Raw genomic sequence first — 25,839 nt, 5'->3', positions numbered from 1 at the left:
GGTTCCATACAAATTTTAGAATTGTTTATTCTATTTCTGTGAAAAATGGCATTGGAATTTTGACAGCAAATATATTGAACCTGTAGATTATTTTGGGTAGTATGGACATCTACAATTTTTAACACCTTTATGAAGACAATTTACATACGTAAAATTCATCTGTTTTAAGTGCACAAAGCAGTTATTTATCACTGACTTTTTGGAGAGAGTGGGAGAGGGAGAGAGAAACATCAGTTGGCTGCCTCCTTCACACCCCTTATTGGGGATCAAGCCCACAACCCAGGCATGTGCCCTACTGGGAATCTAACCTGCAACCTTTTGGTACAAGGGACGATGCCCAACCGAGCCACAGCAGCCAGGGCCAAAGCAGTTATTTTTAAAGTTTACAAAGTTGTACAAAAATCACAATTTAGTTTTAGAACACTTCATCAACCCATTTGCAGACAATCCCTGTTCCTGCCCCTGCAGTTACCAATCTAGTATGTGTTATATTTTCCTTTTCTGATATTTTATAAAATGGAATCATACCTTACCTGGTTTACTGTGTCAGCTTTATTTTACTTAGCATGTTTCTGAGGTTTATCTGTGTTATAGTATGTATCAGTACTCCACTGAATGGATTTTTTGTTTATCCATGTACCGGTTGATGGTCGTTTGGGTTGGTTCCCTAACATGAACAATGCTGCTATGAACATTTGCCGATACGTCTTTGTGAACATGTTTTCATTTCTTTTGAGATGGAACACCAAGTAAAATTTCTGGGTCATATGGTAAACTTATATTTAACTTAGGAAACCTCAAACCTGTTTTCCAAAGTGGCTGCACTATTTTATATTCCCACCAGCAATGTATTAAGGCTCCAGTTTCTCTACATCTCACCGTTTGTCTTTTTTATTATATTCATCTTAGTGGATGTGAAAAGGTATCTAATTTTGGTTTTAATTTGCATTTCCCTAGTGACTAGTGATGGTGAGGATCTTTATATATGCTAAGCCATTTGTATATCTTCTTTGCTAAAACATCTATTCAAATATTTGCCCATTTTAAAATTGAGTTGTCTCATACTTAAGCTTTAAGAATTCTTTATATACTCTGGATATATCCTTTATAAAATATGGTTTAAAATATTTTCTCAGTCTGTGGTTTATCAATTTATTTTAATGTTTTTTTGAAGTGGAATTTTAAATTTTTATAAAGTCCAACTTATTAATATTTTCCTTTATGGACTGTATTTTGGGGTTCTTATCTAAGAACTCTCTCCTAAATGTTTTAACTTCAGTTCTTATATTTAGGTCTCTGATTTATTTTGAATTTATTTTTGCATATTGTAGGAGGTAAGGGGTCTAAATCTTTTTTTGCATCTGATATCTAGATGTCCTAGTACCATTTGTTGAAAAGATGATCCTTTCTCCATGGAAATGCCTTGGCACCTTAGTTGAAAATCAATTGACCATAAATATGAGGGCTTACTCCTAGACTCTCAAATTCTGTTCCACTGATCTTTATGCCTACCTTTATATCAATACCACACTGTCTTGGTGGTTGTAGCTTTGTAGTAAGTTTTGAAGTCAGGAAGTGTTCCTCATTTTTAGAACTGTTTTTGGCTATTATGCATCCTTGGCATTTCCCTAGAAATTTTAGGATCAGCTTGCCAGCTTTTCAAAAAAGCCTGCTGGGGTTGTGACAGGGTTTGCATTGATCTTTAGATCAATTTGGAGACAATTGCCATCTTAATATTGAATCTTCTAATTCATGAACATGGAATTTCTATTTATACCTTTAATTTCTCTGAATGTTTATAGTTTCCATTGTACAAGTCTTATACTACTTTTGTTAAATTTATTCTTAAAAATTTAATTCTTTTGGTAATATTGTGGATGGAATTCTGTTGTTGTTTTTTGACAGTACATTTATTAAAGCTGGGGACAGTGAAACAAGGAAGGGCCTAGGATAGAATCAGCAACAGGAGAGCCCAAGCTGGGCTGCTTTGCCTCTCTAGAAATGTTATGGGAAAGGGAGCCAAGGTGGGGCTGCTATTACCTCACTGGAGAGTAAGAGAAAATAGGCCTTGGGGACAGGTTCAGGGGGTTAGCCTGAGATGAGCCGCCGCTACCCATTGCTGCCCAGTTTGCACATCTCGTGGGGTCCCTTAGAGTTTAGGAGATGCCTACCTATGAGGGAAGAAGAGGGGGAAGAGAAAAGCGTGGGCATGTTCCTGGTAGGGAGAGCAAGCCTGGAACTGTTTCCTTAATTTTACTTTTAGATTTTTCGTTGTGAGTATACAAAACACAATTGATTTTTGTATATTGATATTGTAGCCTGTGACCTTGCAGAGCTTGTGGATTCCTGTTCATTGAGCCCCCACTGTACCTGGCTCTTTTGTGGCCTCTTTCCATGGCCGGGCTTTTAGTAGCTGGCATTTCTTCCAGTGTCCCAGAGAATAGATCTGATTTTGTTTTGTTTCTTGTCCCTCTAGTAAAGCTGCCCAAATTGTCAGAGGCCCCCTTAAGTACCATGGCGGCCCTGCTAAATCGCATGCTTCCATGTACATTTTGAAAAAGCAGTGTAAATTCTAGAGATTGCCTCTCTTGAAAACAAACTACAGATCCACCCCACCCCCTTTTAAAAAAATGTCCTTGTGTTCAGAAGGTTCTGGGATACTCCTGCTTTGGACTTGTAAGGTTAACCACATTACACCACAGTCAGCTTCTTTAAAAGAATAATGACAAGACTTCCAAAGGGCTTTATCTTCTATTGCATTTATTAACCTCTTTACTGTTCTTTGGAATCTAGAGTTTAGACTGTGAGGCGAAAATAGGACTTTTCTTAATTTTTTTGTCAAGTGATGTGATGGCTGGAATCATCCAGAAAAAATAAAAGGTCATTATATTTTCTTGAATACTCATTTACGACTTCAGCTTTTATTTTCAAATAAAAATACTACGTCCTATAGCCAGGGATGTAAGGCCTTGGTTACCTTGTTGGAATAATGGCTGTCCTCTACCTGGGAGGTCACTCTGTACAGGTAGGGACTGGGAGGCAGGGGGGTGAAGTCTAAGAAGGAAGAGGTTTTCCTCAGAACAAAGCTAGTTGTCAGTCACCACCAGACCATTATTGTGTCTACATTTCCAGAAATGGTGTACAGAAGTTCATTTTCTGTTTAGTCTTCATGGATTACACCTGTGAAGCAAAAAAGATAGTCTGAATAAAACACCTAATATTTTACCAGCTTTTAGAAACACTGTTCTTTTCCCAACATATATTCCATTTTTCCTTGTTATGTAGCAATAATGGTTTGAGTGGAATAGACCCAAGTTTATGTTAAGCTTAAGGGGTAGGCTTTGATGGGTTTAGGTCAGTAAGAAAATCCTCCTCTGCCTCCATCCCTTCCCAGAACAAATGGGTTAGCTTATAGCACGCCTGTTGCCATGTGGACTGGTTCGGGGTGCCCTGAATTAATGTGTGATATGCTGTCTACAGGGTGGGGCAAAAGTAGGTTTGCAGTTGTGAGTATGCAAAACAGTTTATTCTTGTATTATTGTATTTTCCATATGAACAACTGTAAACCTACTTTTGCCCCACCCTGTATAAAGCTAGGAACTGCTGAGCAATTTGCCACCTATAGTAGATAGCTGCTTAGATGGGCCTCAATGATCCTTGCTTCTAGGTTTCATGCCCTTATATAATCCTCTCACCTTAAGTGTGTGCTAGATCTAGTGATTAGTTTCTAACTAGTCATAGGATACAGCAAAAGTGATGGGGTGTCACTTCTGAGATTAGTTACAAAAAAGTATGGCTCCATCTTGGGTATTGTCTCACTTGCTCTCTCTGCGGGAAGCCACATGCCAAGTTGTGAGGTGTACTATGGAGAGAGCCATAGTCACTCTTATGTTCACTACAGCATCATTTGCAATAGTCACGGAAGCAACCTAGGTGTCCACTGATAAATGGATAAAGAGGATGTGGCACATACACAATGGAATATTACTCAACCACAAAAAAGAATGAAATCTTGCCATTTGTGACAACATAGATGGACCCAGAGAGGACAGTGCCAAGTGAAAAAAGTCAGAGGAAGACCATATGATTTCCCTTATATGTGGAATCTAAAAACAAAACAAAGGAACAAACAAAATAAACAGACTCATAAAAATGGAAAATAAACTCATTTGCCAGAGGGGAGAAGGCAAGGGAACTGGTAAAAAAACAAAACAAAACAAAAGGTGAAGGGAAATAAGAGGTACAAACTTCCAGTTATAAAATAAATGAGCCACAAATATGTAGTGCACAGCATACGGAATATAGTCATAATATTGTAGTAACTTGGCATGGTGACTGATGGTTACTAGACATAGTGTGGTGATTACATCATAAGGTATATAAATGTTGAATCATTGTGGTACACCTGAAACTAATATAGTATTGTATATCAACTAAACTTTAATAAAAATAAAAAACCACAACTATCTGAGCACTTGAGAGTACGTGAAGTGAGAAACAAGGAGAAGAAAAGATGTAGAGTTATGATTAAAATAGGATGAGGGAGGGTACATTCTGATGGGCAGTTCTGACAGAGGGAAGAACTTGGGATAGTAGGGGAGGGCTATGCATCTAGGAATAGAGTCAGGATTCAACAAAGCCAGCTTGTAAATTCACCTGCTGATCTGCACATGAGACCAGGGTACTGGCTGGGTTGGTGTGATCTCCTGGGAGAGAGAAGTGGGGTGAGGATGTTCTCAATGGGTCCCTGCAGTGGGTGGGCTCAAGTTAGCTGCTACTTCCTGGGAAGAAACGTATCAGATGGGACGTGGAGGATGGTCTAAGTTTGAGTACGAAGGTGACTGGGCATTGCAAGAAACAGAACTAACTGTGGTAAGCCTATGCAGGAGGAATAACAACAAGGATGGGCACAAAGCCACAAGAGTGGACAGGAAGTGAGGGGGCAGCTAAGGGCATCTTGAGGTCTGTACTTGATTTTTATTTTTTATTGATTTTTTTTTTTAGAGGGAGAGAGGAAGGAAGAACAAGGGAGGGAGGGGCAGAGAGAGAGAGAGAGAAACATCGATTTGTTGTTCCACTTATTTTCACATTCATTGGCTGATTCTTGTATGTGTCCTGACCCGGGACTGAACCAGCAATCTTGGCCTATCAGGACGACACTCTTACCAACTGAACTATGCAGCCAGGGCTTGTACTTGGTTTTCAAAATTTGACAAAATAAAAGAAGAATCCAAACAGGCAACAAATGAAAAGCAAACAAAAGTAAAACACAATTCAACTCACCACTCTGTTTAACAGCTGGTTCTAAATATGATGGTTAAATTTTCAAGGTCTTCATTCTTTAATTGTAATTCTTCAAGCAGGGTGGCCATAAACTGTGTAAACACCAGATTTTCCTGAGAATGCTTCTGAATGCCAAGAATTGGGGTCAGCCTGAAACAACCAAAAATATTAAATACATATCCACGAAATGGGAAGGAATAGGGGGCTTCGTCTTCAACAGGGTGGAGAGTTTTTGTCATGGCAGAGAGATACTTTACTAATAAAAGCAGAAGAGCAATCTCAGGAAAAAATGGAAAGACCAAACATATTAAGTATAGAAAGAAACCTAAAATTCTGAATCTATAACATGTTCATCATGCCAGCAAAAACTACCAAAATTCCGCTCAGAAAAGAAAATGAAGTCTTTCCACTTGGGGAAAGGAGGTTGTAGAGAGAAACTTAGAGCTGAGAATTGCTTTAAAAGCATAAATTTAAAAGCAAATGAATGTTTGGATTATGTCACCTGAGAAAAGACAATAAATAAAAATTACCTTTTAAAACACTAGAGATGAATTACACCTTATAAGCCACTTAATACAAACTTTATAAGGAACACAGTTTTTTTCTCCTATCATTTCCAGTAAATACCCCTAAAGGATTACATATAATAGATTCTTAAAAGTAATTTACATTCAAACGTGATTAGTAAGAATGATTTTAAAAAGTGACTGATCACAAAGACTAAAGACCATTACTTTTCATAAATATTTTTTTATCTCCAGACATCATGCTTTATAGAATCTTTGCAAGTTACATTCCTGGAAAGCTTTTTGGGGGGCAAACATTTTCTCTCCAAATAGTCTTACGCCTTTCACACAGCTCTTCCAGATGCTTGCTTAATCTTCGTCATTGCCACTGGGCACATGAAATAAAAATAAAATAACTCTGATTTTTAAATCAATAAAAATCGAGAAATTGGAGCAGAGCAATTGTGCAGTAGTGTGTGTGAAATGGGAAATATTATTTTTAAATATGTCTTTATTTCAGAGAGAGAGAAACATCAGTGATGTGAGAGTCATTGATCGGCTGCCTCCAGCATATCCCCTACTGGGGGTCGAGCCTGCAACCCAGGCATGTGCCCTGTGATCTCCTGGATCACAGGTTGATGCTCAACCACTAAGCCATGCCGGCCAGGTGGGAAATGTTATTTTTTGAGACAGATTTCATCTTTGCTTAGCCATTTCATACAGAATGCAAAAGTAAAAATTTGTCAAATTGTCCAGAAATGGCCAGGACTGTGAGGAAGTGGTAAATTCTGTATTTCCCTGAAGGTGTCTGAGCAAGAACTAGAGGCTAGGTGACTCCCATAATAAACAGTCCAGTGAAATCCACACAGTTCTAAATGGGAAAACCACTGCAATGTATGCTTTCCCACCTCTCTTGTATTTCTTTAGAGCTAGGGGATGGAGTACCAGGTTCTTATATTTTATGAGCATTGTCTGCTGCTATTTCTCAAAGGTGGTTCATACTGGGAAACAGGACTACCCAAGCCTTCCAAAGCGAAGCCCAACCTGGGCACTTGGGTGAATGTAGGCAGTTGTGGCCAGCTTTTCTTGAGGCGTCTTCCTGCAGAGAAGGTGGAATCCAGACGTCAAGCCCGGCTTTTCCCACACTTAAGTAAAGTCAACATTTAAAATACAAAGTTGCTGCTTCCCTACAATAAGACCAAAGATACTGGGGATGGGATAGCATTAGCTAAAATAAAACCAAGAAGTTAGAGGAGGCAGATCAAATATGTCAACTCCACAGAGACCTAGCTTTTGTATTTAAAATAATACTTACGTGCTGGCTGGTGTGGCTCAGTGGTTAGAATGTCTGCCCACACACTGAAGGGTCCCGGGTTCGACTGCCTGTCAAGGGCACGTACCTGGGTTGCAGGTTCACTCCCTGTCCTCTGTCAGGATGTGTGTGGGAGGCAACCAGTCGATGTCTCTTTCTCATATGGATGTTTCTTTCTCCCTCTCCCCCTCCCTCCCTCCCTCTATAAAAAGCAATGGAAAAAATATCCTCAGGGGAGGAATAAAAAAAGAAAAAATGGTACTTATATGACATATCTTAGTTTCTCTCACTTTCAAGGAGACTAATATTTGGTTCATATATGAAAAGTTTTCTCAATTACTTCTCAAAGTGCCATTACTATGTTTTGAAACTTAACCTTCAAATTAGAAGTAAATGGTGACTACTAGATTTTTCAACCTGTGTGCTCATGAGAGCAGAAAATGAGAAGAGTAATAGAGAAACAGCTTGTAAGAAAATTGTTCCATCAATTGCCCTAGTTAGAAACTATTTCAGAAATAGTAATACTTCTCTAGCAAACTTATACAGATATCATAACGGGTTAATGGTAAACTTTAGCTAGGAGTTAAAAAAAATAATAAAAAGAGGAAAGCAACAATTTAATCCTGCTCCATGCTCCTGAGTCCATGGTAAACAATGCTAATTAATCAGCATTCTCTTCTTCATTAGCTGGACCTGCTTTGAGACTCCTCAAAACAAAGCTCTGAGCAACCACTTCCACTGTTTTAGAGCTGGCTCCTGAGTTGAAACCTATCCCCTCCTCAGTCTAACTGCAAACCCTAGGAGAACTGTCTCTATACAACACAGTCCTAATCCTAGACCTGCCAGAATGCTTGTTATGATTTTGGGCAAGATGAACATCAAAGCCTTAGCATCTATCTATAAAATGGGGCTAATGCTACTTAAGTTCCCTAAAAGTTGTTATTGCAGATTCAAGTAGGATAGTGCAGATGAACAGGCTTTGATAAAACCAGTATGATGCCTTCTGGTGGTGACAACCTCCCCACAACATGCCCCTCACTAAGGATCTCCTTCATCCCTCTCCAGAAGAGAAGAGGAAACAGACGTGCCCTGGGGCAGAGCCCCAATTCTGACTTTATGGATGTGAAACGCCCAGGATGCTATAAAGTCACCACCGTCTCTAGCCCCACACTAACAATAGTTTTATGTATTAGCCACTCCACTGTGCTCTGTCAGCCTACAGGAGGAAAGCAAGGCTGACAGGATACTCCTTCAGATGGAAGCAGCACTAAAAGCGCCTTGAATCAAGATGAGAGGGGAGCCCTGGCCAGTGTGACAGTTGGTTGGGTGTTGTCCGTTGCACTGAGAGGTTGCCGGTCCGATTCCCAGTCGGGGCACATGGCCCAGGTCGTGGGCTCAAAACCCCGTAGAAGGGGGTGCAGGGGGCAGCCGATTGATTTTTCACGCTCACATTGATGCTTCTCTCTCTCTCCCCTTCCTCTCTAAAAATCAAATATGTTTTAAAAAAAGATGAAAGGGGAGCCATCCCAATAAACACATTTTGAATTTAAAAAATCAGTTATGGTAATGACTATCAACTAACATTTACCATGTGCTACCTATAAATACTTACTATTTACATGTTCTAAGCATGAATTATCGCTCCCATTTTATGGATGATGAAATGAAGGTACAAAAAATTGAAGTACCTTCCTCCCTTCCTCCAGGTCACAAAGATGGTTAAGTGAAAAGTCAGGGCTTTGCACCATAGCAATTTATTTCAGAAAGCGCACGCTCTTGGCTAATATGCTTGCTTTCATTCTTTGTAATCTTTACCTGATTGATGTGTACTGAGCCCTCGAACATGCAGAAGGAACAGAATGTTTTAAGTTTGCTTTAGAGAACTAAAGGACTACAAATATGAAAATGACAAGTAGCTGGCAGGCAGAAGGAAGTGCTGACAGAGAATTATACAAGGTTTGGTGTCTGTTAGGAGAGGAATATAAACCCACGCCTGGAGATTTCTACGCAAGTCATTAAGTAGATAAGTAGAAATCCTTAGGCATCTGGAGCCAGGATTTCCTGACTACTATTAACACTTGAGCCTTAAGTGTTGTTGCATAATTATACTTCTGGAAAGTTAGCCAACAAGATTTCCTTTAATTTTATTTATTCCATTGTGTTTCTCCTTTAATCTTTAATTGAAAAGACGACTTCTTCCCCATTCCCCAGTCTCTAACACAAAATGTAAATGATCATAGAAATATATGTTAACTTCCTAAAAATTTTAAGTTGACTTAAATCCTTTTTGGAATAAGGTGAAGTATGAATGAATAAATAATAGTTCCTGTGTACCTCTGAACATTAAGAATCCAGTGGACAGTCATGTAAAAATTGTGTTTTCTCTTTAAAATTATCCTCTCTAGAAACCAGGCTCATGAATACAAAAAAATGAAGGATTGTTCTGATATTATTATTCATTATGACTTTATAATTCATCAAGAAAGATGCTGAACCCTGAATTATAGTATACTATAATTTTATGAACAATTCATTCAAAATAATTATGATTTGCTTCTATATCCAAAGTAATTTACATTTAAAATGGAATAAGGACTATATATAATCTTTGTTTTCCAGATTCCTCAGCTCATCTACTTTAACATGGTTTATTACTTTATAGCAACGGACTACATGCTCACTCTTCTGGCCTGCAGCTCACTGGGCATGTGCTGTATTTCCATGTGATTACCATAGCAAGACACTCTTGTGCAAGATCATAATGTTTCATCAGTTTATTATGGTTTTAGTCGATAAGAACTGGTTATAGCCATTGCCAAAGACGCTACTAACAAAATGCTGGGATTTTTTTTTTAAGAATATATGCTAACCTAATGATAGGCGCTGTCTGACTGAGCGGTGGTTGAGGACCCATGTGATATAAAAGAGCACTGTGCTGAGCGTGGAGGCAGGGTTCTATCCGCTTTTGCGGGCAGTGAGTATGGATGGGCTTTGAAGACCACAAGCACTGCGCACTGCAGCCCCTCCGTGTGCTCAGGGCCTTCTAGTTCTCTTCCTAGGTGACTGCAGTCTTTGAGGTCCCTGATCACGTCCTCCCTTCCTCAAATTCTCCGTTGGCTTTTGATGCACTCACAGTTCTCCTCTTACCCCTGATTCTTTACCATCTTTTTTGTAAGCATTTCTTTTTTCAGCAGCCCATGAATCACAGGTCTTACCTATCACAATCCTTTCTCATAGATCTGATCACTTTGTTCTCTTGCTTTAATAACTGCTTGTAGGAGAAATCCAATTTCTTTGGGCTTTTTAATTTCGTTTTATTTTCATTGCTTCAATCACATGAGTACATTCTTATAAATACTTCAAATAATATTAAAATGTGTATTGTTAGTTGTATATATTTTTCTCACCTGCCAGACAGAAATGGATGATTGGAATCACATTTTATTCATCCATCTTTGTGTTCCTCCTAGGCTTGTTCTCTTAATAATCTGGTGCATGATTATAGAACTAAAATCACTGCTTCCCCATATTAGCACTTCTCAATGTACTAGAGCAGGTTTGTGGGCTAAATCCAGCTTGCTGCTTATTTTTGTAAATAAAGTTTTATTGAAAAACAGCCATGCCCCTTATCTAGTCTATGGCTGCTTTTGTGCTATAGTAGCAGAGCTGAGTAGTTGGGACTACTCAAAGATGAAAATATTTACAACTGGTCCCTTTATAAAAAGTTTGCAAACCCTTATACTAGAAGACTATTATGCACCAATTTTAATTTAAAACAAACACTAATATAATGCTTTCCATATTATAGTGCTCATGATGAGAGCAATTAAAACAGAAGATGAGAAATTCAAAGGAATCCTTTAGCTCTATAATATTCAGGGTCTGCCAGAAGAGGTAGAAAGTAAGCAAGGGTTAGAGAACCTGTTTGAAGAAATAATGGCAGAACACTTCCCTAACGTGGTCAAGGAAGAAGTCACACAAGTTCAGGAAGCACAGAGTCCCAAGCAAGAAGAACCCAAAGAGGCCCACACCCAGACACATCATAATTAAAATGCCAAAAATTCAAGACAGAGAATCTTAAAGGCAGCAAGAGAAAAGCAATCTGTTACCTACAAAGGAGCTCCCATAAGGCTGTCAGCTGACTTCTCATCAGAAATTCTCCAGGCCAGAAGGGAATGGCATGAAGTTTTCAAGGTAATGCAAAACAAGAATCTGAAACCAAGAATACTCTACCCACAAGGCTATCAGTCAAAGAGCTTTCCAAACAAAGAAAGGCTAAAGTATTTTATCACCACCAAACCAGAATTGCAAGAAATGTTAGCGAGATTACTGTAATAAGACGGTGAAATAGAACAAGAAACATAAGTACTTATCTATTGCCATTTTTTTCTTTATGCCTATCAGTAGTAACCTTAAATATAAATGGATTAAGTGCTCCAATCAAAGGACAAAGTTGCTGAATGGATAAGAAAACAAGACCCAAATATATGCTGTCTACAAAAGACCCACCTCAGACCGAAGAAAAAAAAAAAACTTCTGGAGGACTTTAAAGGAGAGATCGACAGCAATACAGTCACAGTAGGGGACTTTAACACCCCACTGACTTTACTGGATAGGTCTTACAGACAAAAAATCAACAAGGAAACAGTGATTCTAAATGACACACTAGATCAGATGGATTTAACTGACATTTATAGAACATTTCACCCCAAAGCTGTAGAATATACATTCTCCTTAAGTGCACATGGGATATTCTCAAAGATAGACCACATGTTAGGACACAAAACAAGTCTTTACAAGTTCAAGAAGATTGAAATCATACCAAGCATCTTCTTGGACATTTACACCATGGAATACTATGCAGCTGTAAAAGAGAAAGATCCCTTACCCTTTGAGACACCATGGATGGACCTGGAGAGTATTATGCTAAGCGAAATAAGCCAGTCAGAGAAAGACAAGTATCACATGATCTTACATGTGGAATCTAATGAATAAAATAAACCAATGAATGAAACAGATCCAGAGGCACAGAAGCATGGAACAGACTGATGAATCTCAGAGGGAAGGCAAGGGTGGGTGGGGAGAGATTAACTTAAGAATTTATGTGCATATATGCATAACTCATGGACACAGACAATAGTGTGGTAAAGGCCTGGGGGAAGGGGTGTAAGGTGGAGAGGATCAATGGGGGAAAAAGGGAACATTTGTATTACTTTCAACAATAAAGATAAATTAAAAAAAATCAATCAAGACCTACCACTTGTTCCTGCATTTCCCCTCCTCACTTCCACTTGTCCTGGAACTCAGTGTTGTCAGGGTAGTGCTAAGATTGGCCAAGAGTAAGTAGTGCTAAGTGCCATGGAGCTGGCTTGGTTTATAGCTTTAATTCACTTCCAGTCCTGCGGCGTGGGTGCTTGGTAGGACCTTACTCAGGAGCAAAAAGTATTGTAGTCTCACAGGTGAAGTATAAAAGGAGAGGAAATTCTTTTCACTCTAAATGAGATGAGATTCACTTGGCCAAAAGAAAACAATTTACGATATTTATAATCCAACTAATATAGGTCTTTATTTCTGTGTGTTTCTGGCTGTTTCTACTCTTCCTGAATGGGGTGTATTTTTATTCTTTTTAGGTCAATGAAAGTAACAATGTAGCAGCAAAACAAGAACTCAACTGTTTTCAGAATCTATACTTCCTGTCTGTTCCCATTAAGAGTTAAATAATCTAAGAAGAGAGATCCAAGATCCTTTCTTAATGTAGTGACTTGGTTCCTTGACAGATGGACGGCAAATCAACTACCTCCACTATCTTGACGGAGGGGGATTCTATACCTATGTGTGTATCATGTTGCAATGGTTTAATAAACTTCACATTCTAGACATTGTTCCTCATATATAATCTAAATATCTCTTACAGAATTTTATTTTTTCCTTTGTATAACTTTTTTTTAGGGGCAAGGTCTTAGAAGTTATTCCTTCATATTCTTGAAAATGGTTCTCAATTAAGTCTAAGTCCTTCTGGTCTTTCCTCAGAGATGCCATCTGACTACTCCTTATTCAGATTGGTAATCTTCACTATACCCACTTCTAACTTCTCATTTTCCTAAAATGTAGTGCCCCAGAATATAATTATTATCCAAATTCATTACTTCAAAACATAAACCAACATATCTCCCACCCTAAAGAGGATATCATGAAATAATACCTTGCTTGTCTAAGTTGTTTTTGAAGTACAATCTTGGGACCTTATCTGACACCCCCTTTTTTGTTAAATTGACTCTCCAGGTTCATCCTTTCCCCTTAACCCTTTATCTGTACACAATTATGATATGCTAATCACTTATCTGTTTAACCTTTTCATTAAAGAACAACTCCCACCCTATTATATATTAAAAAAAGACTCTAGCATCTATTCCAGTCTTGCAACTTCTAACAGTGTATATCAAAGAAAACCACAGTAAACTGGGCCCAAATAACTACTTCTACTTTAAGAACAGTAATATACCACAGTTGGTATTTAACAATGTGTTTTATGTAGGAAATACCTTTAAAATAACAGAAAATGTGATTGGCCATGAGTAAAAACAAAAGATTTTTATGTTTCAATTTATTTCCTTCAAGTTCTTTTAAGTGTGAATAAAAACCTCTAAAGGTGACACTAAAAGGATGGCTTACCATAAACTGTATGCTGGAGAATATAATTTGAAAAAAATGACATAACTTGCAATATAGAAATCACAAAGAAGAGAGGAATCTGCTCATGAAAACGCCACTAGTTCAAATCTCCATTCTGAAAAGACAGGCAGCCTTCTCTAATAACTAATTCTTTACCATATGGTAAATGGCATGACAACAAAAGCAAAAAGCCAAGTGTCTAACTGTATCTTAATGATAAGACCTTTATTTAGCTGACTGCTCCACATATGCTGCACATCAAAAAGAGAGAATGCAAGTTAGGTTAGGACAAGTACTCTCCATTTGTTATTACTGAGCTATCTATCAAACAACATCTGGTTAACAGGAATTATTATACACAGCAGTAAGAGGAGTTTCAAAGTTTGACAACTGAAACAGATTTTTAATTAAAAAGTGGCATTTAAAAAAATAGATCCTTACATCCAAGGATTTAGAGCTGTACAAACTCTTGATTAAGCCTCAAAGTTACCTATGTATGATTTTGTGAGTCACTGGTTTGTCTCTTACCAACAGAGAAAGCAAAGCAATATAAAGGGAGTTGTGGAATACTGAAAGTGGAGCCAAACAACTGATGGAACTGCTATCCATCTCCTGTAGCGCAATAAAAGTCAGTAATGAACTTGGATTTTTAAATGGCCTTCCTGATAATGGTCCTTATTGCTTTGCTCACTGCCCTCACTCCCACTAGGAAATATACAGTGCAGCTCCTGGAACACTGGAAATCACAGCACTGTCTGCATTGTCCTTTTCTGAATAATCTGTGTGAAATGTGTGATCACATCAGACACTTGCCTGAAATAGATGGAGCAGAGACATCCTTTACCCTGACCCTCAAAACTAAGAGAAGCAAACAGTTTCCTGAGAGTTATTAATTTCCAAACTCGCAGAATCAAGCTGGTAGGCTGCTGTAAAATGACAATGAACAACACTCCTCATACTCAATCTTAAGGGAAGAAAAAAAGCTGTGAGAATGTCTAGCGGAATAAATGTCACCAGAAAGCATGGTTCTCTATGGTTTGGGGTTGGAGGAAGGGACAGGAAGTGAAAAGCCACACATTTTCTGTACCTATCAGATTTGAGAAATTACTGGGTTCATACAGAGTTCTGTTGCAGGAGGGAAACCTGTTCTGCTGATTACCGTGCATAAAGGTGATGACATGCAGAGACTGCTAAAGATAATGTTGGGCTTAAAAATTTTTTTTAACATTCACTCTCTCATCTGTCAGAAGTTAGGGCTGGGAGGGAGAAGGTAAGAGGAATATTCCTCTTAAACAGAAATCTTTTCAATGTTTACATGTACAAGCACTATGCTTGGCACTTTATCAATTAGAACAGATAATACAATACCTGACACTTTGTGGGCTTAGAATCAAACAAAAACAAAAGTCTTCTGGGACAGATGAGCCATCTTTACTAATAATGGCCTGGGTAAATGAAGAATCTAAAAGATGAGGTTTAACTACAGAGTCTTATTTTATGAGGCTATACCACCACTTTAATTTCCTCCAGTGTGACTTAGTCTCAACCTAACTAGTTTCCTTTTGACAGTTGAAGTAACTGAGGCCTTGGACAGAATAAGGAATTTATCCAGCATCACAATGGGTAAGAACAGTGCTAAAAATGGACACCTTTCTCACAAAGTCATCTTGCTTATCTATCAAGTCTCACTATTCCTTTCTTCCTGCCTGTAAGGATTGTCACTTAACCCATATTTTGTTTTCTTATAAAAAATGAGTTGGGATTTTCCTTCCTTCTCTACATGAACAAGTGCTAAATGATAAAGGACTAAACCAGAATACCTCTGCACAAACACACTCAAAACTGAAACAAAGAGCTGTGACCAACAAGTAACACAGTGGGTCAAAATGTCATCTATTTTCAGAAATTTGAGGGCCCACACAAACCCAAGACATTTTGCAAAATGTCTTTCTCAGATAGTAAAAAAAAATTCTAATACAAACTTTCAAAAGGAATTTTATCTGTATAGTGAGGGCTCTTTATCATGCAAGTAATTAGCATTTCATATTTCACATAACTCTTTACCTTCTTGCTTTTCTCTTACTGGGGAGAAGGCAGAAGATTCAGCTCTGTCAGCGATTCTCTAAAAACATTTGTCTAATCTGTAGCTCCTGCTTCCTCCCCAAAGTACCACAGCCACTGGTGCACAGGAAAAGGAGAAAGCCACCTTGTGGGAGACCTTTTCTGTTTCCATAAAACATGGACTGGGCCATGTATAGAGGTAACTACTTCAGGGCACTTTCTGAAGCTGTTTTTTTTTTTTAAATAGTAAACATGGCTTTACCACTGACAGGGAAACAAATGCCAAGTAGTCAGAGCTGAGTTTAAATAAAGTCAGATACTTTAAAATGGGTGGTGGGTGGGTTTCTAAATGGAAGGAAATGAATTTATTTCCTTTGAAGAATGCCAGTTCTTTTCCCCAGTTCCCTTTGTGGCAAGATCTCAACCACTAAGTCAAACATAAGAAGCATCAGTGATTTCCAAGTTTGCAAAAAGATTTTTTTTCTTTATGAAACTAACTTGTTGGTCTTCAGCCTTTATGTGAAGTTGCAGCAAGTGTTAACTCCAAAGTGAGATTCAGGCGACCTTCTTAAGGTCACGTAGTCAGTAAGAGGTGAGCAAATAACCCCAAACGTACTCCCCACCAGTCTACACTTCTAACCACTATACCACACAAGCTCACGTCTGATTCATTTTAAGAAGAACCTTCTGATTTCAAAGGTTCACTTGTATATGCTCTTCAAATAATTTTTGAAATCTATCATTACAAAATAAAAATGTGCCAATGAAAACTGACAGTTCTATTGTTTCTAGTTCATCCTTTCTCCTGACAGCCAAGAAGCACCTTCCAACACCATTAACTAAGTGAAGACTTTAGAAGAAAGCTAAGTACCTCTAAGCAGCAAATACTGGCAGACAAAGCTAAATTAACTGACTTAGTGTATCTCTACCTAGCATACTAATAATTGCACTATAATTAAGGATGGTGGTTCTCAATAGTGTCTGCACAAATTACAATCACCTGGGGAACTTAAAAGAATATGTCCAGGCCAGACCCCAGACCAATACATCAAAATCTTTGAATCAGGTATTAGTATTTTTTAAAAGCTTCCTATGTGATTATAATGTACAACCGGTGTTGAGAACCACTGTTAAATTTTTGAAGTGAATAAATTTGTGCAGTTCTGATGTTACAGTTGTTAACTACACTGTTGGAAGAAACTGAAGAGCACAGAAAGTGAAATCTTTACATAAATACCTACATAATGAAGGAGAAGGTAATACAGTCCAAAGGAAAGGTCTCCTCTGTAGGAGTTTATACAAGGAAGATAATATTTCTGCCTCAGCGGGGCAGGGAAGGCTTCTAAGGAGGTGGTAACATTTGAACATTTAACATTTGAAGACTAGGAAAGACAAATACGAAAAAGAAGGTCATGTTAAGCACAGTTCACAATACTAACAAAGATGCTTGCAGGGGAAACAGTGCACGCAATGTAAGGACACAAAAGAGAAATAAATTGGGTAGGCAGGCTGGGGCCACTTTAGGAGTAAATTTCAAGCAAAATTATGTGGTAGGAGTTGGGGCATCACTAGGTTTCTGAACAAAGGCCTATTCTGCTTAGAATTGAGCTTCAGTGAGATGATTCTTATAGCAGGAGGAAGGATGGACTAGTTGAGGCAAAGAGACCTGTTAAGAAGGCTGTAACTGCAGGAGTCTAGGCAAGTAAGGAAAGCCTACTGTGGGCTTAGCAGTAGAAAGGTGAAAAAACGGAAAGAGAAGTTAAAAAGGCAGGGCTTAGCAATTGAGTAGATATGGGAGATAAGGGCAAGAGAAGCACCAAAGACAAATCAGATTTCAATTCTAGATAATCAGGAATATGAAAACCAGAGAAAAAGGGACATTTGAAAGAGAAGGTGAGCTTAGTCTCCAATTTGAGAGTTCGAACTGCCTGAGGGATATGCAAATGGAGATGCTCAGCAAAAAAAATAAAAATTTGGCCTTCAACCCTAGGAGAGATGGCAGAGCTGAATATACAACTTTGGGGGTAGGGACACAGGATACATTTGATTGGGAAGGCCAATGTTTTCTCTACGATAACTCCTTATCCTTACCAATTATGTCTGTCCTGATTTCCTGAACTAATCCCTCTCACCGCCACTCCTGAATCTCTCGCACCCTCCTCCTAGCTTTCCTGTTCATTACAATGACAACCAGAGATCAGTGCTACGACCTGCTTTCTCCACCTACAACAGGATAGCTGAAAACTACTGGGAGCAGGGGCGGAGGAGAAGGGGGTTACTTTGAAGACTGATACTACTACAAATCCATGATCTTTGGCCTCACCGGGGCATGCAGTGTCACTTACTAATTTTCTCTGGCCCTTGGTTAGTTCCTTTTCCAGACCCTCTCAATGACTACTTTGTTATCACTACTTATACTCTCTACCCAACCACCATCTCTTCTCTTAGAACATAATCTCATATCCTACTTCCTTGAAAAACAAAGTCAGACATTTTAAAATCTCTTCCTTTAACATACAAACTTACCTATGACCAGATATTCACTTTTTTTCTTCCTGTCTCAGATGATGTAGTATTTCTCTCCTGTTCAAGCTATTGCATCTGCCGGTGACCAGGATCTCATTTCTTGTGCCTCCTTCTGGGACTCTGTTCCACCACATATATCTTCCCCCACTCCCCATCCCAGCTTCACATTATTTTTCTTTACTGGCTCCACCTCCATACTCTATCAACATGCTTAAGTCTTTTTTTATCCAAAACAAATTGTTACTGTTCAATCTCTCTCCTACCCTTACCAAGTTTCTCAAAAGAGAAATTTACATTTGCTGACTCTACTTCCTCATCTTAATCTGGGATATTAGGGTTCATATATCCCTTCAAATTATATAAAATTTTCCCCACAAATGTACATTTTTTATCCCTTGAGGAAAGAATACATATCTTTATTCCTACTTTCAATGTACAATTATATATCTCAATGTGTAACCTTAGCTGCAGAGAATTTGTTAGTGGCATTTAATTTTATAGTTTGAGGAATTCTGGAGCATGTTTAAGTCTTAGTGTTTCAGATAAGCAGCATTTCTCTATGTACTGAAACCACAGGAACACTAGTTACAACCTGGGGGTTGCTTTATTCTTACAAAACATTTTTGCAGTGCAGCTGATTTGTCACTCACTGCAATTAAAAACGTGAGGAGCATCATAATGTGGGACCTGAAAAACTCAACAGAAAGAAAATCAGTAAACAACGAAACTGAAATAGTGCAGGCAATTTGGTTACTATATTGTGATTTCACCTCCACAGAAATTGCAGGTGTTCACCAAGCAGTCTGTAGTAGGTTCCTGAGTACTTCTGCTCCACTGGAATACTGGCATTAAGTCTTGTGTATTTTGATATGTCCCGTCTTTTAAGGCACAGTACACCTGAGCTGTACTAAAAGGACAAAGATCCAACTCTGAAACTCCTTATTCAAAATGGACAGTGGGAGAAATATCCATTATATATACTCTGTGTGCGTGTGTGCGAAATACACGTATAGGTCCCTAACACTGGTTTGTGAGTCATGAAAGATGAGAAGGCAGGGAGGTAAAAACCAGCAATAGTGAGAACTAGAGAATACCAAGCCTCATTTTACCTTTTGGCCTTTATCATTTGCTCTAAACCTCTGTAAAAATATTTAAGCACTGAATAAAATGGAAGCATTTGAATTCTGCCTACAAGAACCATAAGACTTTAATGTTAACTAGAACTATCAGAATGAGAAGAGTCAGAGACAGGAAAAATATTAAAAAGGTGTTAAGTCTCTATCATACACAATTTAAACAAGTATTTAAAGACAAGAGAGAAAAGATACTATGCAATTAAGAGCTTGAACTTAATAAGTATCAATACAACTGAGAATAATCACTTTTTTCTCTTTATGACTTTCAAGTTTGCAGCACTAGTTAAGATAATATATTTAGTAAAACTAGTTAAAGGAACAGTTTGCCTCTAAAGTGAAATATTCCATTAGGATCCATTAATATTTGATAAATGCTTCCAATTCAACAAATACCAACAAGTAAAACATTTAAAGAATTCTACATAACTATGTTTGTGATGCATCAGATAAATAAAAGATTTAGTGCCATATCTACATACTTGGTAATTAATTGCCTTTTAACCAAGTTTTCTATTTTATCAGTCCACAGAAGATAAAAGAGCCAGTTCATGGTAGCCAAGAGAAAAGTCGTATTTGTAAAAAAGTTTTTAAATCAAAGAAACATTTTAAAAAATTAAAATGTTCACTAATTTTATAATTATGAGTTAAAAGATAACACCACATTTACATGTAGCTTTGACTGTTTTTCATTAATTTTATTAAAGGCTTTACAAAAATATACTTGCAAAAAAGAAATGCTGGATTTGGTTAAAAGTGGTAGTTCTTTTTTTAAATTTTTTTATTTGATTTTTAGACAGAGAGGGAGAGGGGGAGGAGAGAAAGAAGCGGGGAGAGAGAGGGAGGGAAGGGAGGGGGGAGGAAGAAAGAAACATCGATTTGTGGTTCCACTTATTTATGCATTCATTGGTTGCTGCTTGTATGCGCCGACTGGAGATCAAACCCACAAACTTGACTTATCAGCAGGACACTTTAATAACCAACTGAGCTACCAGGCCAGAGTAAAAGTGGCAATTCTTTTAAACCTAAATAGTCACATTCCTTAGACTATACCCACCCTGGAAAATATGAATCATTACAGAGACACAGGGTCACTGTCCTTCCTTTCATTCATAATAGTAAGCAACTATTTTTGTTTTTCCCCATGTAATATTTTACCAGTGCTACCAATTCTGTGTTTACATCCATAACACCAACAGTAAGTTATCCAAGTCTGTCCTATCTGTTCATTCAGTTGATTTATTCTACAAATATTAACTGAGTACTTATGAAGTGCCAGATTGAGTGCTTGGCACTAGGGAGATAAAAAGTAATCTAGACAATGTCCTTGACTGCATGGAGGTTATGTTTTGGTAAGAAAACAGTTTTAAATTCACCTCCCTTACTGTAGACATCTTTCCTGGTTTAGTACTGTTCACACATTGTCCAAACACAATTTTTTGATGAATGGAAAGTCTCTCATTCTCATGTAGAAATGCATATGCCTGCATGTGTGCGTGTGCGCATGTGTGTGTGAAGTACATGTATATGTCCCTAACACTGATTTGTGGGTCATGAAAAATGAGAAGGCAGGGAAGGTGAAAATCATACATATGAAAAAAAAGTGAGTGACCAGAATTAGACATAGTGGCTGCATAGGTCAAATGCTGCCCTAAGGTAATTCTCCGAGGGCAGGTCACTGACCTGTGGTGGAGGAGGGTAAGAATCAATCAGAGCAAGTAATGAAACACTAATACTAATATGGGTTTTCAGGAGATATAAAAGGTTTGGTCCATTCACATTTGAAATTAAGTACAGGAGACAAAATGTTACAAAATAACACTGACATTCAAGGCAAAAAGAAACGTGTGGAGGAAACGGTGGGAAAGAAGATAGGTGACAGGGATTAGGGAAGAAAAAGGAAAACCCAAATATGCCTTTGATGACGTTTCCAGTTTCTTCATGGGCCACATCCCATCAGTAACCCTATGTCTTGTGAGTAATCCCAACCCTACCTACCACCATCTCCTGCCCCTCTGCTTCCAAAAGATGCTCAGGCGTTCTGGGAAGCGTTCTGAAGATCTGCCATGTCAGATCAAGTTATAATCCCCTCTTTTCCTTTTTCTCCTACCATATGAAAAGAGTGGTCAACATTTGTTGCGTGTAGTATCTTTACAACTGTCTACTGCAGCAGCCCTTGCAATCTACTACTATCACTCTATAGAAACTGCTTTCTTAAAGGTCACCTACAACCACCTAATTGCCAAAACCACAGCCTGTTTTCAGTCCTTCTCCTTGTTTGGCAGAGAACAGCTACTGCTTCTCAGGAAGGCAGTTACCACCTCTTTTTTGACCCTCAAACCCGCTTTGGATTCCTCGATAGTGTTCTGGTTGCATACATACCTTCCTGAGGTACACTGTGCAGTGGAAAATGCACACACTCTGGCCTCAGACAAAGGCTTATCTTCCCGGTCTGTTTCCTTCCTCTGTGAGTGGGACACAACCACTGACCTCACTAATGTGGGAATCATATGAAATAGCATATATAAAGAGTCTAGCACAGTATTTGCACATCGATGATGTTCAGAAAATGTCTGTCTTTCCCCGCTTTCTGCTTTCTCTATCTTCAGGCATCCCTGGCATGGATGTGGATGTTCCACAGGTTCTGCCTCACGTTGACTCTGCATTTAACACCCTCTACCTCTGCCATTTCACCCATCACAATGCTGACTCCAAAATCAGGTCTCCAGTTTTCCTTACAATTCTTCAGCTCCAATTCCACATTGGAGGGAACCACCCAACTGGATAACCTGCCTGAATCTTAAACTGAACAGAAACAGTCTCGATGCTTGTAACAGGTATGAAACCAAAGGCATCATCTCTTTCAATTAGTCCCTCCTACCTACTTCCCTACAGGCACCAGTATTTTCCCAGCCATCTGTCTTAATGTTGTGAAAGCATGTTTGACTCTCCCAACACCCCACTGCTAAAATGTGTAGATGTGGAGCTGTAATTCTCTCAACATCTGTCTCTAACATTCCACTGCAATCAGTCATTGCAATCATTTTAGTTCCCTGCCTCAGTGCTCTTTGGCTAACTAGGCTGTTATAGCAGAAGCTTTAAGAAAATCAATTTCATAAAAGGTTTGAATGCAAGGGATTAATGAAAAGCACTACAATCACTAACAACAGACTAGCTCTCCAAGTTTGGTTAGGTGAATGGTTGACAGTCTGAGGGGTCAGTGAGGTTAAGAATAAAGGATAGGTGTGTTTGTTTTTTGTTTGTTTTTTTAAACTTTAAAGATGAATAAGCACTTGTAGGCAGTAGGAAAGGAGTTGACAGAGAGCAAGAAATGACTGCTTCCTAATTAATCTCATTCATTCATCCATTCTCTGCCAGAAATTTACTGTAAACCTATGATATTCTAGGTGCAATGCTAAGTGCTGAGTTTATAATGGTGAGTAAAATCAGATACAGAACCAGCCCCTAAAATCTTCAGGTTGCGTGAGGGAGACAGACATTAATCAAGTAATCATACAATTAAATGTGAAACTGAAAACAGGACAAGTGCTAGAAAAAATAAGTGTTATGAAGGCCTATTTATAAAGATGTTTAATCTAGTCAGGGAAGTCAGGAAAAATTTCTTGAGGAAGAAATACTTCCTCAAGTTCTGAAAGATGAAGGGAAATTAACCAAAGAAAATGGGGAGGGAAGAATATTCTGAACAGAAGGAACCACCTGTGTGTTATGGTGAGAAAGAGTATGATGAGAAGGCCGAAAGAAGGTAAGAGTGGCGGGAATGGGAGAGCAAGACAGGGGGATGGGTGATGGGAGATGAGGCCGGAGAAGGGGCTGGACCACGCAGGGCCATGCAGGCCACAATGGAAGCCTCTGAAGGAACTGGTACAAGGCAGAAGACAGGATTGGATCTGACTCCAGATCTCTGCAACACTGATCTTTCTAAAGCACAGGCTTCCTGATGGTACTCTCTGTTCAAAACTTAAATAGCTTTCACTGTCCACTGTCTCTATAACAGATCCAACTTTCAAACCACTCTTTCCAGTTACCTTGTACTTTTAACTCCAGCTCTTCATTTTTCTTTTTTCATGCTTTAGGTACCTCCGAGAATGCCCCCATCTTTCATTTCTGTTTTTTAAAACCCTTTCTATCTTTTGGCCCATCACATATGCCACTTCTGTGAAACCCTTTTTTGATGGTCCTGGAGATCTTTGCTTCTTTGAACCCCCACAATAGTTTGTGCTTCTTTTTGCCATTTAATACACTCAGCTTTGTATTGTAGTTACCTGTGCACAAATTTGTCTCCCCCTTTTCTCAACCTTCAGCAAGTTGTAAAGTGTTGAGGGCAGGAGCTTTGTTCAACCTTTGTATCCCCCACACTAAGACATAGTGTTACCCACAGCAGCCGCTCAATAAACATTTGTTGGCTATTTTCTGAGTGAGGTTTCTAAGTATTTGAAAACTTTGCCATTATCATGTAGATGCCAGCTGCTACACTGATTTATAGTTATGATGCTACAGCAAAGTGTGAGTCTCATCTCCTTTTCTGGTATACATGGGCACTACTTATGGTTTTCATGGCATGATATTAAAGACCAAAAAAAAAAAAAAATCTAAAACTATTTAGAAGAAAAATCAGGCCTGTAAGTAAGGTACTTATCAATCCAATAGTTGACAATCAGATGGTACTATCCCAGAGAAGAAACTCAAGTTACTCTACCAAACCTAGTTCAAGGAAGATGTATTAATGAATTTTTGGGATGTTTTCATCAATGAGAAAAAAAATAGGAAGCAAAAAAGGAAAATGTTGCTCTAGAACTACTTTTAAAATTTTCCTTAAATGTGATCTGAACCCAGAATCAGACACTCTCACATAAAGTAACAGCTTTCTAGACATCCCTATTCACTGATAAGATTTATTTCCAGAATAAAATGTAAAGACTAATGTGGAAGGGAGGAAAAAGTTCATGATTGTGGTGAGAATTCTGTAAGCAAAATATTTTAAAGTTTATTTTTACATTAAAAAAATCAACTTACCCATTTCATTTTGCTCTTCACCACCTTTAGTATAACGCTGAGGTACTAAACCACTCCACTATTTCCTTCTGCACCCGGGGAAGGTTCCTCATCTTTGATATGTAGAGCAATATAATGTCAGCTAAGTCTGTAGTAGAAATAGAGTAAAGGAATCTTGGGGGTGTCCCTCCCATTTACTTAGTGAGTATTCTGTAATCCTTCCACAGAGAGAGTGACTAACCATATCACTCCATGCATGTCTTTGTCAAGCTTAATGACTAAGATACCTAACAAAGTAGTAGTAGTACTTGGGCAGTGTCACCATGGTTTTCAATCAGCAAAATTCAATTGTTTCCTGTGCTAAATATACTCATCTTCATTGTCTCTTTCAGTAACCTTAGACATGTTAAAGCTTCTTATTTATAACATCTCAAAGTTGAGTTAGCACCGCCAAGTTGACTTAACATGGATTTAGTCCAACCCCTCATATTGCCAACAAGAAAAATAATGCACAATGAGGTTAAGAAATTTGTGCAAGGCTACACTGCTACTTCAAGGGGAAAAAATAGGATATCATCCAGAATGAGACTGAATTTAGGGTTTTAAGAGACCTTTGCATAGCTAAAGGCGCTCTCTGGGGTAAGGGAATTACATTTAATAAAAAATATAATGCTTGATAAAAATTATTTACAGAAGCTTAAATTACACTTAATTTTATCCTAGGCATTAACCTAAAGTCCCCAAATTTGAAAACCAAGAGGCATGTGAGGCTATTACTATTAAAAACTTATAAAGAAAGTAGACAAGAAGAACTTACCATGAAGAAATATGTCATTATGGGCTTTCTATTTCAGAATTACTATCTAGAAAATTAAGATAAAAACTTTGATTATAAAGGACTATGAAAGCCAAATAAAAGAAAATGTTCTTCTTATAACAGATGGTTTATACCCTGATAATGTTTGCATTTAATGCTTTAGGATTACCTATTAATAAGGAAGCAGGGATGCTTTCCATTGATATTTCTATTTCAAAAGAAACAAGTTCTTTGTAACTCACTTTGTAGTGATATATTACACACAGGTTTGTTTAAAGGGCTGGGCTGTAGTGACTTTAAAACTTTATATCTAAATCCTGTTTGTGTCAGATCTATAGAGGAGCTTTGTAGATGAGTGTTGGAAAGCTTTTTGTCATAACTGTGGCTATGTAACAATTTTCTCAGAATAGTGGCTCCAACTCTTTTTGCAATGCTCTAAGATTGAAAACATGCTCACATTCTTATAGTATAGAACCCTGAGGCTGGAGAGAAAGGGGCCGATAAGCCTCATGCTCC

The 25,839-nt window shown here is 38.2% G+C and overlaps 1 protein-coding gene across 1 annotated transcript in view; it reads right to left on the bottom strand.

Moving 5' to 3' along the window:
* Window positions 1–2,743: 2,743 nt before the first annotated feature.
* Window positions 2,744–25,839, bottom strand: part of RPAP2 (RNA polymerase II associated protein 2) — a 72,205-nt gene continuing 49,109 nt past the window's right edge. Inside the window, exons 12-13 of the mRNA XM_016197188.2 lie at window positions 5,284–5,433; window positions 2,744–3,180 (exon numbers count right to left, since the gene is read on the bottom strand). Of these exons, the coding sequence (XP_016052674.2) occupies window positions 5,292–5,433 (142 nt within the window). The 3' untranslated portion in view covers window positions 2,744–3,180; window positions 5,284–5,291. The remainder of the gene's footprint in view (window positions 3,181–5,283; window positions 5,434–25,839) is intronic.

This window comes from Miniopterus natalensis, chromosome 9 (genome assembly GCF_054644295.1).
Source record: "Miniopterus natalensis isolate mMinNat1 chromosome 9, mMinNat1.hap1, whole genome shotgun sequence".
Taxonomy (NCBI): Eukaryota; Metazoa; Chordata; class Mammalia; order Chiroptera; family Miniopteridae; genus Miniopterus; species Miniopterus natalensis.
The sequence above is the reverse complement of the archived record's forward strand: the minus strand, read 5'-3'. Positions and strand labels throughout refer to the sequence as shown.